The sequence below is a fragment of the Rhinatrema bivittatum genome, chromosome 8, assembly GCF_901001135.1.
Source record: "Rhinatrema bivittatum chromosome 8, aRhiBiv1.1, whole genome shotgun sequence".
NCBI lineage: Eukaryota > Metazoa > Chordata > Amphibia > Gymnophiona > Rhinatrematidae > Rhinatrema > Rhinatrema bivittatum.
Window position 1 is genome coordinate 265,305,114 of NC_042622.1, and position 19,123 is coordinate 265,324,236.

General features: G+C 42.4%; 1 protein-coding gene and 1 long non-coding RNA gene across 2 annotated transcripts in view; one reads left to right on the top strand and one right to left on the bottom strand.

Annotated features, from left to right (window-relative positions):
- Nucleotides 1–11,733, bottom strand: part of LOC115097627 — a 25,905-nt gene extending 14,172 nt beyond the window's left edge. Inside the window, exons 1-2 of the mRNA XM_029613566.1 lie at nt 10,802–11,733; nt 8,871–8,929 (exon numbers count right to left, since the gene is read on the bottom strand). Of these exons, the coding sequence (XP_029469426.1) occupies nt 8,871–8,929; nt 10,802–11,733 (991 nt within the window). The remainder of the gene's footprint in view (nt 1–8,870; nt 8,930–10,801) is intronic.
- Nucleotides 31–1,611, top strand: LOC115097207. Its single transcript, XR_003858233.1, has 3 exons — nt 31–96; nt 209–260; nt 1,461–1,611. It is a non-coding gene; the product is annotated as an uncharacterized LOC115097207 (long non-coding RNA).
- Nucleotides 11,734–19,123: the final 7,390 nt, after the last annotated feature.

The window sequence follows — 19,123 nt, forward strand, 5'->3', positions numbered from 1 at the left end:
GTTCTTGCTCCCTGTTCTGTGTCCTTCTGCTCTTCCAACGCCCCTTCTCATTCTCTCCTGCAGGGCGGCCTTATTGGTAACCTCGCTGGTGCTCTGGTAAGCTCACACAACCTTTCTTCTCTTTGCCAGCTGTTGCTTCATTTACATTTCTGTTATAGCGTCAGTGAAAGATTATCTTTGTGATCCCAATTTGTATTCTCTCTTGCAGGGTGACGTTGGGCGCTAAGTGCTGGGGGAAAAAAGAAAACAGCTTCATGATGGTAAGATATGTAATTATTCCCTTTGTAATCAGAAGAATATAAACCATTGTGTCAGCTAATTCTTGTGCAAGTGACAGGCTTTCAGCACAGCCCTGTGGGCAGAGTGGGGCAGTTCTGGGCCGGCCTTGCTAATCATTGCCCTCTCTCCACGTGCAAGAAGCAAGAGGCTGGGGCCTGAAATCCCGGCCTACTTCTGAGATGGGCTGGGTGGGAAAATGCTGGAAGCCCAGGGGACCTGATAATGCAAATGTAGCAGCAACTCCCGGCAGCCTCCTCACAGCTAGCGACCTCTGCATCTGTGAGGATCAGGAGGGAAGGGGTAAATTTAATTACAGGAAGGTCCCACATGGCTTCGGATACAAAGAAGGGTTCATGGGTGGGAGGATGCCTAAAGCTGTGGACAGTGGTTCTCTGACGCTTTGCCACTGGAAAACCCTTTGCTCCATTTTATTAAATCTTGCAGGAAATAAGCAGGTATTTATGCGGAAGTAAGAAAATAGAAAATGAAACAAAAAGTTCTGCCCAGAAGGAAAGGGGCCTGTTTTCTGGGACGCGCAGGTGCAGGCGTGTGCAAGGGTCCAAAGGGTCCCCACCCCTGTCAGAGCTCTCAGCCTCCCCTGGCAATTTCTAAAAATGTGGGGTGGCTAGGAGACCAGACATAAAGGTTATTTATTTATTTATACAATGTTTATATACCGTTACACAGAACACAAGGTTGTATCTTTACGGTTTACATAGTACAAAATATTAAATAATTGTTGGAAACAGAATAAATACAATAAAAATCTTCAATTAAAATAATAAGATAGCTAAAATCTACTCATAAAAATAAACTAAAACTAAAAAACATAAGTATAGTTAAGAAGATAAAAGATAAAATCATCTAATATTTATTGGGGTACAAGTGATCTTCGATCTCAGAAGCCTGCTAAGACTGTAAGTGCCAGTAACTGCAAACTTCTCAGAGAAGCAACTTTCAGACTGTGCGCAGAGGTGTAAAATCTGCAGGCAGGTTTTACTCACAGCCTTTAAGAGCCGGTTTTTCAGCAGGGAAATCTTACCTGTGAGAATGGAGTCGGAAAATGCTCCCGCCTCTCTCTGAATGAATGTCACAGTGATTTCCTTGCAAGTGCAGTGTTGCTTATTTTCTTTCTCACCCACATCCTGCTTTGCACTTATTCATCTTCTTATCTGGTTTAGGAAGCCCCAGGCTGTGTCTCGGTGTCAGTCTGTACAGTGGGGATTGCTGATGGCTGAATCCTCTCCATTCCTTTTCCTTTATTGCAAGGGGATCCTCCTGCTTCCTTCGGCAGATGAAGAATATCATCCTCTGGGAATGGCCCCGATTTTGTTGTCCTCTGTGTAGCTTTTCAATAAAACAAGAGCATTGCAACTTTTGGTTCTTCTTTATTTCTCAGATTGATTTATTTCGTTCTGTTTATGACCAAAGCAAACCAACCCATGCTCATGGCAAGTTAACAACAGCTAAAATACAAAAACACAGAGAGAGCATCAAAGGTACAAAACACAAAAAACAAACAATTTAAAATAAAACAACCAGAACAAATGTCTTATTGGTGGCCACTGGTTTATTGGAATTTGCCTGTGGCATCCACGGTAATAAAGACTGGATGAACCTCTTCTTGCCAAAAGGTTTCAAATGGACTCGGTTCTGAGTACGAGTTACAATCATGCCTGTAATGGTACTCTGGGTCTCATCTAATGTAACAGAAATACAGTTTGATAATTATTTCAGAAAGAATATAAACAATTTTTCTACAAAGTCACATTTTATACAGTGACAGTGCCAGAAATAAAACCTCACGTATGGGAGGGGTCATCCAAATATCATTTTCTGTCAGCTGTGTGATCTAGAACGGGCAGGTATGGCATGCCCACACTACTAAAGGTTCTCCCAGGGATGGGGAGAAAAGGCAGAAAAAAAATCCAAAAAATCGAAAATATCCCTATTGCAAGTAATATAAAGAAAACCACTGCATGCACATGTATATAACACATTTAAACTCTTATACTCTATAGGCTACATATAGTAAAGCAGAATTTATTAGCATTGTAAAAAATATTGCAAAATTATCTTTTTTAGATTATGAACAGTAAACCCACAAAGCTCACCCTCTGTTTCAGTTTATGCAAATTAAGAATGGGTTTCCAAGTTCCCACCTAAGTTCTGGCCAAAATTTAAGCCTAATTTCTCAGTTTAATCGCACGTGATTGTTGAATATGTAGATTGATTTCTCTGCAATTCAATTGCAGGGTGGTTAGGGGATCTGTGGTGATTGCCAACATTCGACACATATCCAAAAAAAATCAGACTTGCCTCTTGGCGATATCAACAGGACTGCATCCAAATCAAACAAATTCCACCCTATGCTGGACAAAAGTGGCAAATCCTCCAAATTTCCCTCATCCAAATGGTAGATGAAATTTAATGTGGACAAGTGCAAGGTGTTGCACATAGGGAAAAATAACCCTTGCTGTAGTTACACGATGTTAGGTTCCATATTAGGAGCTACCACCCAGGAAAAAGATCTAGGCATCATAGTGGATAATACTTTAAAATCATCGGCTCAGTGTGCTGCAGCAGTCAAAAAAGCAAACAGAATATTAGGATTATTAGGAAGGGAATGCTTAATAGAAACGGAAAATGTCATAATGCCTCTGTATCGCTCCATGGTGAGACCGCACCTTGAATACTGTGTACAATTCTGGTCGCCTCATCTCAAAAAGATATAATTGCGATGGAGAAGGTACAGAGAAGAGCAACCAAAATCATAAAGGGGATGGAACAGTTCCCCTATGAGGAAAGGCTGAAGAGGTTAGGGCTCTTCAGCTTGGAGAAGAGACGGCTGTGGGGGGGGATATGATAGAGGTCTTTAAGATCATGAGAGGTCTTGAACGAGTAGATGTGAATCGGTTATTTACACTTTCGGATAATAGAAGGTCTAGGGGGCATTCCATGAAGTTAGCAAGTAGCACATTTAAGATTAATCAGAGAAAATTATTTTTCACTCAACACACAATTATGCTCTGGAATTTGTTGCCAGAGGATGTGGTTAGTGCAGTTAATGTACCTGGGTTCAAAAAAGGTTTGGATAAGTTCTTGGAGGAGAAGTCCATTACCTGCTATTAATCTAGTTTACTTAGGGAATAGCCACTGCTATTAATTGCATCAGTAGCATGGGATCTTCTTGGTGTTTGGGTAATTGCCAGGTTCTTGTGGCCTGGTTTGGCCTCTGTTGGAAACAGGATGCTGGGCTTGATGGACCCTTGGTCTGACCCAGCATGGCAATTTCTTATGTTCTAAAGCAGTTCCTGACTTCAAAAGCTGTAGCCAGAGCCGTCTCCTGCCCATTTGCTCTTAAATTAGTATTGTTGGGCAGAAAGAGAACAATTTGAATTAAAAAATGCTTCTAAAAAGTCACCTACTTTCATAGATATAACTTTGTGTAATCCCTATATGCTGCTAGCTTTGGTATGTCCAGGAAAACATGGTGCAGGGGCAGTGCATGGCCTAGCCAGAAGTGATCTGGGCACACGGCAGAGTAACCCTGCAGGCTGTGAGTTAGAGCAGCCTCCTCTGATATCCAGACTTTGTGTAGAGAAAGAGAGTTGCAGCGGGAGCCAGTGTGGGGCAGTAGAAAGGTACCTACTAGCATCTTTGTTGAGTGATTTAATGCTCCTGGGAGGAAGATGCAGAATACGCGGGAATTCTTCTTTCTAGGAGGAGCAATCAGTATCACCTCCTCAGAGGTCTGAGTACCCTGAGCTCTCTTCCACTAAAGATGAAAGGAGTGACTTGAAACCAGCTTCCAAAGAGGCAAACTGGGTGCTGGTGTAGTGCCTGGGAAGTTTCCTTATTGAATACATGCAGTTCAATTGCTCTGTCTACAAGCTGAGAAGTTTAAACTTGTTATACCTGTGGAAGCAACCTATGCAGATAGTTCATGGTCAATAAAAGTAGACTAGTTTGGAACGAACCTCTTGTAAAGGAGTATATGTTAGGCCCTCCTTAAAAGTCCAGGACCTATGGGGGCTGATGACGTCAGCAGAGCTAGTGGCAGCCCTGGCTCCTGACCGATCCGGTTAGAATCTCTTTTGCTTGAAGCCATCCAGGGCTCGTTTCGAGCTGCAGAGATCTCATTACCTTACTGGAACTCATCCCATGTCGTGTAGAAAGAAAGGACCTGATTTTCAAAAGTATTCCTAGCAAAACCGGATCGAGAAGCTTGTGGTGAAAAATTCAAAATGGTGGCTCGCAGAGGAGGCCGAGGGGATGCCGACAGTCTCAGACTCCGAAATTCCTACTCGGGGTGAGTTCAAAACTTGCTTCCGTGAACTGAGGCAGGATCTTCAAACTTTTAAAGCTGAAGTTCTGGAGGTGGTGGGAGAACTCCGGGAGGAAGTCAGTGACATGGGGCACCGAATATTTGAGTAGGAAACGTTAACAGAGGCGCAGACGGAATCCCTAAGTATGATTAAAAAAGAGAACGCAGCCATGTCGCAAGAAATACTGCAACTTTCATCGAAGCTCGAGAGAATAGAAGCCGCAGAGTAAACCTGCGGTTCAGAGGCATACCGGAAACCCCGGAGTATTCAGACTGTGTACAAGTTATTTCTAAACACAAAATCCTGCAGGCACAGGGGGATAGCGCTTCTGTGGATTCTGCTCTCCCCTCTATAGTGAAAATTGAGAGAGCTCATAGGGCATTGGGGGCCTAAGATGGCTAACAGGGCTAAGGATGTGATTGTCCGTTTTCACGAATATGCAGTCAAGGAGAGGATTTACATGCTGGCATGCAAGCAGGGGAAATTGCAACTGGATGGACATGAGATTCAGGTTTACGCTGATATCTCCCCCCCCTTACTCTCAAGAAGCGTCTGGACCTGAGACCTGTTACCACGCTATTGAATAAAGAAAGTATACGATATCCGGTGGTTATTTCCCTTCGGGATTGGATTCACCATACAAGGCCGGTCATACAAGGCCCGATCCCTGAAGGAGGCGGCGAGATGCCTTCAGGAAGCGGGCTTCAGTATCCCAGATTATCAGGCTCCCGCCTGCCCCCCATACAGCGCAGAAGGATGAACCCCGATGGCAGAGAGTGGGCAAAGGGGGAAAGAGACTGCGTCGTACCCCCAGATCCGGATAATAACACTGCGGAGCCCACTTGCCACTTCTCCATAGCATCTTGGACTATAAATGCTAGTTACTGGGTTTTGCCCCTGGATGGCTACATTTATACTTGCTGCTGGAATTTCTTCTCAGGATTCTTTTCCGGGAGGGGCAGCAGGATATTTGCTGTACCATGTCCCCTGATTTGGGATACGGGACCGAAGGTTTAAACGGTCTCGGGTTGGGGGGTGGGGTTATTGGTTTTCTCAGGAAGTTGGTTTATATTCACACAAGCATGATTTTTTTCTACCAGGGACTTGCTATCGTATATTTGTTTGTATGCCCAGATATGCTGCTTGGGAACTGTTTCTCTTTTATGGTTCAACGGCGACTTTCAAATTGATATCTTTAAATGTTAAAGGCTTGAACACTCCCCGCAAACGCAGACTCTTGTTTAAGGACCTCCAGAGGGAGAAGGTCGCGATAGCCCTAGTGCAGGAGACACATTTGAAACGGAGATTTGAGCACTTGACGCGCTCACATCATTACCCCCATCAGTTCTGGTCTGCCTGCACTAGGACTTCACGATATGCAGGAGCGGGGATTCTGTTCCAGAAAGATTTTGCTTTTGAATTACTCAATTGTGTCTCAGACCCCGAGGGGAGATTTCTTTTGCTTAACATACTGGTAGCGGGGGAAAAATATATCCTGTTAAATGTTTATGCTCCAAATGTTTTACAAGCACCTTTTTTTGTTAACTTAAATAATAGAAACATATAGAAACATAGAAATGACGGCAGAAGAAGACCAGTCGGCCCATCCAGTCTGCCCAGCAAGTTTCACACTTTTTTTCTCTCATACTTATCTGTTACTCTTGGCTCTTAGTAACCTTAGGTTCTATTTCCCTCCCCCCCCCCCACCATTAATGTAGAGAGCAGTGTTGGAGCTGCATCTAAGTGAAATATCTAGCTTAATTAGTTAGGGGTAATAACCGCTGCACTAAGCAAGCTACACCCATGCTTATTTGTTTACCCAGACTATGTAATTCAGTCCTTGCTGGTTGTTGTCTGTATATAGATCCACTTTTCTTCATTCTCCCTGCCGTTGAAGCAGAGAGCCATGCTGGATATACGTGAAGTATCGGTCTTTCTCCCCTGCCGTTGAAGCAGAGCGCCATGCTGGATATACGTGAAGTATCGGTCTTTCTCCCCTGCCGTTGAAGCAGAGAGCTATGCTGGATATGCATGAAGTCTCGTCTTTCTCCCCTACCGTTGAAGCAGAGAGCTATGCTGGATGTGCATTGAAAGTGAAGTATCAGGCTTATTTGGTTTGGGGTAGTAACTGCCGTAACAAGCAAGCTACTCCCCGCTTTTTTGTGAATGCAAATCCTTTTTTACACATTTCCTCTTGCCTTTGAAGCTTAGAGCATTGTTGGAGTCGTATTAACCATGTGTATGTTTATTGAATAAGGGTATTATCTCCAGGCAGTAGCCATCATTCCCGCGAGCCACCCACCATACCGACATTCGATCTGAGATATCACATCGGTTTACATTCAGGTACTGTAGGTATTTTTAATGAATAATTGAATGAATATAATTGAATGAATACAAAGCACAATGAAACTAAAGGACTGATGATTATGCTGAAGGTTTGAGCACAGAGTTAATCAAAGTACACATAGGTTTTTTCAGGTATGAAGATTTTTCTGTTTTCCATTGTTTCACTGCATACAGAGTCTGGTCTGTAGGTGTTCTGGATGTGTGATCGAGCTGAATTATTCTGCTAGCATGTGTAGGGATCAAAGAGCAGTCCGTCTTTTTCTTTTTTCCCAATAGGAGGTGTATTGGTATTTTAGGGCCTGGTGTAATATTTATAGTGTTGCTTTATCATATGTAAGGTTGTTATGTTTGATTGCTGGCAGTTAGTGATCTTTTGGTATGGGAGGTTTACTATATTGTAATTGTAATTTCTTTTACTCATGGCTAATGACTTTCTGAAGACCAAGCCACATCATTACAATAAACCTAATACTAGTTGAGCTGCAAGTGTCTCTTTTGCTGGGTTTTCTGGTTGGCACCACAGCAGTGCATGCAAATGTAATATACATGTTGTAAGTGATATTTTTACCTCATAAGACTGAACCTTGATGTAATTTCTCATGTAAAATCTGTTCTTATGCATATCATACCAAACCGAAGTGATTGGTAACATTGTTACCAGAACGTCGGTATATAAAAATGTTAAATAAATAAATAAATAAATAAATCATTTTTAATTGTGTATGAGGAGGATGGGATTGGGGAGGGGGTTGCAAGGCTGTAGGATTCACCCAGGTTGTCTAATACCTTTGTATTGGCCCTGTATATATTATGTGGTTCATAGAAGGCTATGCTGGACATTTTGGGTTCAAATTCAAAGTTCCAACTTGCAAAAACTAGATTTCACTATATTTCAAATTCCATGTCACATGCTTATGAAAACATAACAGATCTGATAGCGTTTTTTTTTTTAATTTTCTATTTATTAAAGATTTTCAAAGATACAAATGTATACATTTGAAAGGAAAACAATATTTAACCATAGGTAATACTCAATCATTTAAACAATATATCATAATAACCATAGCCCTCAATTTGTGATGGGAGACCCTACTCAAGAGACGTCTTTAAATTAGGAAATAACAAAACGGACTATTCCGTTTATGAAAGCTGCTATAGAAGGAATGGTAAACATTTCTAAAGAACAGAAACACACATATTAGGTTACATGTTCTGGGCTAGAGCTGGCAACCATTTCATTAGGCAATTTTTCAGAAAGAAATTTACTTAACTGATCGGGTTGGAAAAAAGTATAAGTCAGGTCTTTAAATTTTATAACACATTTACAGGGAAACTTAAGGAAAAATAACGCTCCAGACTGTAATACTCTAGGCTTTAATTCAAGAAATTTCTTCCTCCTTAATTGAGTGTCTTTAGCCAAGTCCGGAAATATTTGAACATTCATACCAAGAAATAACTGCCGCTGATTCCTGAAATACATTTTGAAAACCCAATCTCGGTCTGAATCTAGTAAGAAGGTTATTATAAGTGTAGTTGTTTGAATCACTTCTTCAGTAGATGTTTCCAAGATCTGAGATATATTTAATGAAGACAACTGCTGCATTTCTCCACCTTCTATAGGAATCTTTTTCTTAGAAGGCAGATAGTAAATCTTTGACAGAGGGGGTAGTGTAGCCTGTGATATTTTTAAAACCTCCAAGGCATATTTTGACCACATCTCATTTGATGTAACTGTTAGTTTCTTGGGAAAATTTATTATTCTTAAGTTTTTATTTCTTTGGTTATTTTCCATATTTTCCAATTTTCTTAATAGATATAAATTGTCTTTTACCAAATTTTGACAATATCTTTTCGTTTCTCCCGATTCCAGATCTGATAGCGTTTTGCTTCTTTTTTTGCAATATTAGAACTCACCAATTCCTTTCCTTTTAGAACTTATTCCAGTCTCGGCTTCCCTTCGCATTTTGGGAATCCTGATTTTCAATAGGGTTGTGCATTTGTTTGAAATGAATGGATTAAATGAGATGAATGAGGCCATTTTTGTTTCTGTCATGGTCCTCCCTGAATTTTTTAAGTTTTGCTTGTCTATTGTCTGGTGTTAAACGCTCCTGCGACTAATTCTAAGGATTTGGTAATCAGCTCGAAAAATAAACCCCCTCTGATCCAGCTTCCCTGAGGTCAAAATATTTTTTTTTGTGATCTTTTATTCATTTTTCAAATAAGTCAAACACATTAAAGCATCCAAACAAGTAACATAACATAAAACCTCAAGAAAAGAGACAATGATCTACTGTCCCATAAACGTTCGGCATTAACATCACAGTAAGCACATTACAAGTAATACATAGGTCTCACTGTGCAAATAAGAACGTAAAGCTCACTTGCATCGTGCTACGCGGACTTCCGTCTCCATCCCCTGCTCACGTAAAACCCATGTATAATTAGCATAAAATTAAATATTATCAAATATGATAGGATAAGGCCCCTCCCTCCTACCTCACCCATCAAAACAGAGTTGTTTTTTTTTCAAAGACAATCAGACTGCCCAATCCAATTCTGCAAGCCCTTCCCACGTCTCAGTGTCAATTTGTATTTTAGTCTTCAGGTCTGTGGGAAGCGGGACCAGAAAAGGAGCCCGAATTTGCTGGGTTAGAAATCGCTTCTTCTTGGATCCCCTTCTTGCCATTTTGCTTTCTAATAAAAACAAGTCCAGCGTAGCTGCTTTCCATGCCGTCAGAGCTGGGCCCAAAATGAGGCAAAGCGCTACCAGGCAGCCCTTCATCAGTGGAAATTTCTCTGTTAATTTGTAGTTAAAGTGGGGAAAAATGCAACCTAACACACAGAAAGATACTGACCATGGTGTGACCGAAATATTTATGGATAAAAAAAAAATTGCTTTTTGCCCAGACAGCTGTATTGCTGAGCCCTCCCACAAGCAATGTGTTAAGGATGCAGAGATCTGGTCACACTTGATACATTTATCTGATGGAGTCATTCGAGCCATATAAGCCCGATTTGGCCAAAAAATCATTCTATGTAAGATTTTAAAATGGGTCTCCCACACTCCTCACCACTTTCCTTATTATTCTGTCACAATCTTAAATAGTACACCTCTTTCGACCATGCTTCTGCTAGATTGTCACTGCGCCTGAACCTTGTTCCAAGTCTCGTTCCAGGATCCTTCTGTTCCAGTTCTGTTCCTGCCTTGTTCCTGCTTCCTAGTACTCCAGCGTCCTCCTGTTCCTGTCATCTGTCCGTCTCCCCAGATAGTACCTCCGGACTGTCTTACTGGTACTGACCTCAGCTTGCTCCTTAACCTGCCTGCCTGCTGCCTGCCTTCTGACTCCAGTCTGTTCCTCGACTTGCCTGCCTGCCACCTGCCTTCTGACTCCAGCATGCCTCTCGACATGCCTGCCTGCTGCCTGCCTTCTGACCTCGGCCTGCCTGTGATCCCTAGACAGTTTTACAATGCATTTACAGGGATAGCGCAACTTAAAGCTACCCCCTAATGCTATGGTTTCGGATTGCGTATGTATAAAGGACTTTCTATGTTGTTGAGTAGATTTAGATAAGTCAGGGAATACCCGAACTAAAGCGCCATTAAACAAACCAGGACTAAAAGAGCTTGTAATAAAAAATGGAAGTAGTTCGTATCCCTACTCGCAATAGATACTGATGATTATGAAGATGATGCTTTTCGACAAGAAAGTCAAAGGTCTATGTTCATCCCAGACACATCAACACAGCTATTGCTAAATATAAAATATCCTGCCTCATTCCTAAATATAATTTGGCATTTCAATGGTAGGAAACGTTATGCAGAGATTTCTTTTATTTTTGTTTACCGCAATAATTTATGGCATATTACTTTTCTCAGAGCTCCTTTCACCTCGCTGTTCCTGATCGTATAAATGAAAGGGTTGAGCATGGAAGCCACCACACTGTAGAGCACGCTGATAGCTATGTCCCTATCTAAGGAGTAGGCTGATGATGGGCGAATATAGGTGAAAAGCACAGGTCCATACAGCAGAGTCACTACAGTAAGATGAGAGGCGCATGTGGAAAAAGCTTTGCGCCTACCCTCTTCAGAATTGATCCCCAGAATAGTTACAATGATGCAAATGTAAGAGATCAATATACATAGTAGAGGGGTCATTAATATGACAGTGGTTTCAACAAAGAGAAGAAGCTCATTGGCTGAGGTGTCAGAGCAGGAGAGCTTCAGCAAGGGTGGGAGGTCACAGAAGAAGTGATGGATCTCATTGGACGAGCAGTAGGACAGACTAGCGGCCATGACAGTGTGTGCCAATGAGTGGAAAGAGACAATGAGCCACGATGTCAACACCAATGCAATCCGCACATTTCTCCTCATCAGCACAGCATAGTGCAAAGGTTTACAGATCGCCAGGTAGCGGTCAACCGCCATTATTCCCAGCAAGAAGCTCTCCATGTTCCCAGCAGAGAGAAAGAAATAAAGTTGGGTGAAGCAGCCAGAGAAGGAGATAATGTTATTCTTGGAGATGAGATTGGCCAACAGTTTGGGGACAGTGATGGAAGTGAAGCAGATATCCACAGAAGACAAGCAACTGAGCAAGAAATACATGGGGGTGTGAAGGCGAGAATCAATCCTTATGAGTAACACTATAGTGATATTTCCCAGCAGAGTGATAATGTACATGGTAAGAAATATGACAAAGAGCAGAGTCTGAAGTTCTGGATGCTCAGAGAATCCCAGGAGAATGAATTCAGTCACTTGACTCTGGTTCCTTATTTCCATTTCTTTCATTTACCTGAGGGCAGGGAGAAAGGGGAGGAGCATTGACTTAACATGGAAATGAACTACAAGCGAGGAGAAAAGGGAGGAGCATTGCAGCGCAGAACTCAACTCTACCTGGAACTGAGTATTGTAACAACTCCTCCCACCCCTCCTTCCAATGCTCCCCCTTCTCTCCCTCCTCTCCCCTACCCCATGCCTCCTCCATCCATATCTCCCCTCCTCCCTCTCTCATCAATCTCCCTGCCTTATCTCTGGTTCTTCCCCTTCCATATTTTCCTCCATTGCTCCTTCCTGTTATTGTAACAACCACTCCCACCCCTCCTTCCACTGCTCCCTCTGCTCTCCCTCCTCTCCGCTACCCCATGCCTCTCCCTCCCTATCTCCCCTCCTCCCTCTCCCATCAATCTCCCTGCCTTATCTCCTGTTATCCCCCTTCCATCTTTTCCTCCTTTGCTCCTTCCTGTTATTGTAACAACTCCTCCCACCCCTCTTTCCAATGCTTCCTCTGCTTGTTATGAAGGCAGAACAGTGCACACAGTGCACACAAAGGATTTTAAATAAACTGCATTACAAGCAGGGGATGAAGAAGAAAAGGAATTTCACAGTAACTCCAACTGGTTTTTAAGTGAACGTTTTGCAGAGTTGAATGCTGCACCTGTCTCAGTTGGCCGAGAGGATGCTGATAAGATCAGCTCAGACTGTACAACTGGCTGCACTTCCTTAGCTTTACAAACTCTCCCTGTCTGTCCTCCCACCTCCCACCCCTCCTTCCAAAGCTCCCTCTGCTCTCCCTCCTCTCCCCTAGCCCATGCCTCCCTTCTCTATATCTCCCTTCTCCTTCCTCTCTGCCCACCTGCCTTTGCTGTTCTCTACTTTTCCTCCCCTTTCTCTGTCTTGTTTATGCTTCCCCTTTCCCTTACTTCTCCTTGACATCCCGTGTGTGTTTGGTCTGATTGCAATGCATGCACTACTAAGAAAAAAAAATCAGTAAGGAACCTTTGCAAACATCGTTTTGTGCCTTGTAATACTTTTAAAGGTCCTCGGTCAGAGGATTTGTCCGGCTGAATTTGGAATTTAGCTGGACAAAGTGTTAAAATTGTGGGCCAATGATTGGTTAACTTACCTGGATAAAAAGAGATGACCGGGTGTGGGGCTTATGTTTAGTTGGGTAGCAGCCCTGAAGTTAGCTAGATAAACTTACTCCACTGTCTTTGGGTCTATCCAGCGGGAACTCGTATCTGGGTAAGTCCAGCTAACTTCCTGCTCTCAGCACCCCTGCATGGACCTATTAGTTTATAAATATAAATGAAGAAACATTTTGTTGGTATTCAGGGATTTCACAGTGCTAATCAGTGATTTCTCAGAGACGAGGAATCCCTCAGATCACAGGGAACTGTCTGTCCTCTGTAGTTACTCCAGTGAGCCATAGCAAATGGTTTAGACCACTCACTACCCTAAACTAGGTCCTCCTCTGGGAGGTGCTTAGACCTTAGTAAAGGGACCCAGAAAAGAAAAAATAATAAATATAACAACGGAGGAATCACTAAATAGCAGTCAAAAGTTTATTTATTAGCACAATCTGTAGTCAAAAGACCTCCTCACTGATTCACATGTTGGTTGGTTACTTCAGCTCTGCCTGACACAAAAACCTGTTAGAGCTGTGTGAGACTTGGTGCAGGACCCTGCTGATACCCAGCACTAACTTACCCTTCACTAGTCATTCACAGAAACAGTGCTAATAAATGAATGTTTGTTATTATATTATAAGAAAAGGATTTACAGTTAACTCAAAAGGCTTGAAAAACTGGAAACAGCATAAAAGGAAAGAAAAGGAACAGTAACTGCTGGTACCTAACAGTTTGTCTGCAGAGTGAAATGCTGCTTCCTTCCCAGTCAGATAGGAGGGTCCTGTGCAACCTTTTCCTGTCAACCCACAGCTGTACGTCCCAGCTGAAACAGGTCTCTTTCTCTTTCTGCTAATTCCAACTCTCATTCTCTCAGCCCGTTCTGTCACTCTAACAGGTCCTCAGCAGCAGTGCAATGTCTGCTGAAACGAGCATCTCTCTCTCAGTGTTACAGTCTCTCTCTCTCAGAACCTTAGCAGCAGGGTGAAGACATGGGTCCTGGGATTCATCCCCTCAGCTCCAGCTCCTGGTGCCAGTGGAACATTGCGCTCTTATATTGCCACCTGCTGACCGGCTGAAGATCATCTGAATAGAAAAAAACCCCATTCTCTCAATATACCAGGCAAATAACAATTAAAACTCCTCCTCATCACCAAGAATAATTTTCCAAGTGCGTGGCTCAACTTTTGTGCTCTACATGAGGGACATTTGAAATTCTGCTGACTCCGCCCCCTCCAGCTCTGCCTCAGCTCCATCCCTGAAACACCTCTGCTCGCTGGCTGTAAAAGACTAGGGGTTAAAACAGTGGGCTGGAAGCCAGGGTTTAAATCCCACTGTCACCACTCCTTGTGGTTTCAGGGTCAGATTGTGAGCTCATTATGAATAGAGAAATAACTACAGAACCTGAATGTCATCCACTTTGAGTGCTGAAAGTTGGAATATAAATAAAAAAACCAAAAAAAAACCAACAACTCAGGCTCCTGATTGATTTACCCCATGTAACCTCTACAATACCGGGGGGAAGGGTTAGGTTAGCAATCATAAATGTAGATAGTTGGGTGGCTGGTGGATGGAAGGACTGCCTGGTAACTTGCCTGCCTGGTGTGAAGGTGGCACACCTCACACATCACCCGGTGTTGCCTTGGATCAAAAAAGTCTCACGGAGAACATCATCTTGGTGTGGCAGGAAGTGATCCTGTAGCAAGGACTTGCTCTCCAGGTGATGCGTTGTCCTCTCGCACTGAGGACAAGACTCCTAGGGCTACTGCCCAGGAGGGAAGGGTTAGGTCGGCCATCATAAATATAGATAGCCGGGTGGCTGGTAGACATGAGGACTGCCTGGTAACTTGCCTGCCTGGTGCGATGGTGGCACACCTCACGCGTCACCCAGATAGGATTTTAGACAGTGCTGGGAAGGAGCAGGCTGCCATGGTACATATGGGCATCAACGACATAGGAAAATGTGGGAGAGAGGTTCTGGAAGCCAGATTTAGGATTTCAGGTAGAAAGCTAAAATCTGGAGCCTCCAGGGTGGCATTCTCTGAAATGCTGTCCATTCCAGGTGCAGGTCCTCAGAGGCAGGCAGAGCTCTGGGGTCTCAATTCATGGATGCAGGGAGCAGGGATTCAGTTTTGTAAGAAACTGGGAAACCAGAATGAAATCAGGCTGCTGGCACTAACTTTTAAAAAGAAGATAGAGCAGCTTTTAAACTGTTCGGAGGAATGTATCTTTGAAGGATACTAATGAAATAGGAGAGTTAGGGCATTCCAACAGAGATGTTCCAATAAAAGCAAATGTAGTCCATGTGCCTGTAAGTAAAGAATCCAAATTATCCCTATCAACTGAAAGCAGGTTGTTAATACAAACAAAAAACACACTTTGAAATGTCTGATTGCCATTGCCAGAAATCTAAGAAGTAAGATGGGAGAGTTAGAGTGTATAGCAGTGAATGATGAGATAGACATAATTGGCATCACAGAGACTTGGTGGAAGGAGGATTACCAATGGGACAGTGCTATATCAGGATACAAATTAATATCGCAATGATAGGGAGGATCAACTTGGAGGGTGTGGCACTTTATGTCCAGGAGGCTATAGAGTCCAACAGTATAAAGATCATACAAGAGACTAAATGCTCAGTAGAATCTATATGGGTTGAAATCGCATGTGTGTTGGATAAGAGTACAGTGATGAGAGTATACTACCGTCCACCTGGCCAAAATGGTCAGATGATGAAATGCTAAGAGAAATCAGGGAAGCTAACAAATTTGGCAGTGCAGTAATGGGAGATTTCGATTACCCCAATATTGACTGAGTAAATGTAACATCAGGACTTGCTAGAGACAAAGTTCCTAGATGGAATAAACAACAGCTTCATGGAGCAATTGGTTCAGGAACCAACAATAGATGGAGCAATTTTAGATTTAATTCTCAGTAGAACGCAAGATTTGGTGAGAGAGGTAACAGTGGTGGGGCCACTTGACAATGGTGATCATAACGTGATAAAATTTGAACTAATGACTGGAAGGGGACAATATGTAAATCTACAGCTCTAACACTAAATTTTCAAAAGGGAAACTTTGATAAAATGAGGAAAATAGAAAAAAACTGAAAGGTACAGCTGCCGAGGTTAAAAGTGTACAACATGTGTGGACATTGTTTAAAAATACAATCTTATGGCGGCCCCAATTTCTCTGCTTGAAATTCAGGTAGTTATCAAGTTGTTACTGGAGAGTAAATGTCCTGGCCCCGATGGGTTCCCTACTGGTGGTGGGGGCATTCCCTGGGCACTATGGCTGATGCTACGATCACTCTCATTCATAAAAAGGTCACCCCTAGTATGCCTTACTGGCGCTCACAAATATAGGTGATTGCTGATCTGGAACAGCTACGGTACAGTCTTAAAGGTGAGCATGCTAAATTTACCAGTACTTGGGGGCCGTATCTTGATTATTTGAATGATACTTAAGCTAATTTGTGGTACCACTTGGGGTTATTTTTTTTATTTCCACTTCTATTGTCCCTCAATCATTTGCTCCCCTATGTACTCTCTTTTGCCATGTACCTCACTGCAATGTGAGTTATTGCTTCTATGTACTTTTCTCTGTTTGTTTGGAAAAATATAAATAAAGAGTTATAACAATACAATCTTAGATGCGCAGTCCAGCATGGTTAAAAGGTGAGCTGAAAGAGGCCATTTTAGCCAAAAAAAATCCTTCAAAATTGGAAGAAGGATCCATCTGAAGAAAATAGGAAAAAGCATAAGCATTGTCAAGTTAAGTGTAAAACACTGATAAGGCAGGCAAAGAGAGAATTTGAAATGATGTTGGCCGTAGAGGGAAAAAGTCATAATAAAAAGTTTTTAAAATACATCCAAAGCAAGAAACCTATAAGGGAGTCGGTTGGATGACTGAGGGGTTAAAGGGGCTCTTAGGGAAGTTAAGGCAATTGCAGAAAGACCAAATTAATTATTTGCTTCTGTGTTTACTAATGATGATGCTGGGGAGATGCCAGTTCCAGAGATGGTTTTCAAGGGTGATGAGTCAGACGAACTGAACCAAATCACAGTGAACCTAGAAGATGAAGTAGGCCTGATTGACAAACTGAAGAGTAGTAAATCACCTGGACCGGATGGTATACACCCCAGGGTTCTGAAGGAACTCAAAAAATGAAATTTCAAATCTATAAGATAAAATTTGTAACCTATCATTAAAATCATCCATTGTACCTGAAGATTGGAGAGTGGCTAATGTAATCCCAATATTTAAAAAGGGCTCCAGGGGCGATCTAGGAAACTATAGACCAGTGAGCCTGACTTCAGTGACAGGAAAAATAGTGGAAAGTGTTCTAAAGATCAAAATCACAGAACATATAGAAAGACATGGTTTAATGGAACAAAGTCAGCATGGCTTTACCCAAGGCAAGACTTGCCTCACAAATCTTTTTTTGAAGAGGTTAATAAACATGTGGATAAAGGTGAACCAGTAGATGTAGTTTATTTGTATTTTCAGAAGGCGTTTGACGAAGTCCCTCATGAGAGGCTTCTAGGAAAAATAAAAAGTCATGGGATAGGTGGCGATGTCCTTTTGTGGATTACAAACGGGTTAAAAGACAGGAAACAGAGAGTAGGACTAAATGGTTAATTTTCTCAGTGGAAAAGGGTAAACAACTGGGTGGCCCCGGACGGGTTTCCATCAGTGCTGGCCTGGTTTCAGCGAATGGCCTCGTTTCTCCAACTGGAACGTTTGGACTTTGTACTGGGCAAGCGGAAGCCGAATAAACTGTACCGGGCCTGCTGGCAGGCTTGTGTTCTTCTGATGCTGACAGCTGAGGGCAGGTGACTATGAGCCTGAATGGTGCAACTCAGGGTCTCAGTAGGGGGAGGGGGCTTAGGGGATGGAGGGGATGGAGGGGGGAAGGGAAAGGAAGGGTCATGTGTGGTGGTGTGAATGGCGTGTGGTGTGCATGAGGCAAAGTGAGGTGCAAATGTTAGTAGTATGAGGGGAACTGGTATGGGGAGAAAACAGAAAAACCAGATGGGCTGGAGACATGAGGGAGGTGTCTGTTGATGTTAGTTTGTTTAAACAACTTGTGTTGTATTGGATGTTCAGTATATTGGTTGTACCTGCTGAGTGCGGGATTCACTGCCTGTTCATGTTTCCTCCCAACAAAAATTATTTTGAAAAAAAAAAAGGAAAAGGGTAAACAGTGGAGTGCCTCAGGTAGCTGTACTTGGACCAGTGCTTTTCAATATATATATAAATGATCTGGAAATGAATACAATGAGTGAGGTTATGAAATTTGCAGATGATACAAAATTATTCAGAGTAATTAAATCACAAGTGGATTGTGATACATTGAAGGAGGACCTTGCAAGACTGGAAGATTGGGCATCCAAATGGAAGATGAAATTTAATGGGAAATAAACATTCCTGTAGTTACAGATGTTAGGTTCCATATTCGGAGTTACCACGCAGGAAAAAGATCTAGGCATCATAGTGTGTAATATATTGAAGTCATTGGCTCAGTGTGCTTTGGCAGTCAAGAAAGCACACAGAATATTAGGAATTATTAGGAAGGGAATGGTGAATAAAACGGAAAATGTCATAATGCCTCTGTATCACTCCATGGTGAGACCACACCTTGAATACTGTGTACAATTCTGGTCGCCGCATCCCAAGAAAGATATAGTTGCACTGGAGAAGGTACAGAGAAGGGTGATCAAAATGATAAAGGGGATGGAACAGCTCCCCTATGAGGAAAGACTGAAGAGGTTAGGGCTGTTCAGCTTGGAGTAGAGACAGCTGAGGGGGGATATGATAAAGGTCTTTAATATCATGAGAGGTCTTGAACGAGCCAACGATGCCAAGCGGCATCCCTGGTTGTTTAAATTTGGCTGGCGTGCTGGTGAAGGTATTTTGGCAGCACACCTAGGAAGAACAAGAAGCGCCATCCATGCGGAAGTTCACACACATATGTGGGCATACTATATGAAAGCATTAAATGTGCACACAGGGGCACACATATTTGCAACATCATAAGTTATTTATTTTATTTATTGATCATTTTTGTATCCCAACCTTCCTCACAAGATATCAAGTCGGTTAACAGTACAACAAATACTTCTCAGTACCTCCAATACATCTCATATGGTTTACAATAAAATGGACTTAAAAACATACATAAAATAAAATGAAACACATAGACAAATAAAACTAGGCCTAAAATTGATATCTCACCCCATTGCTCACATCTGAACATTATGT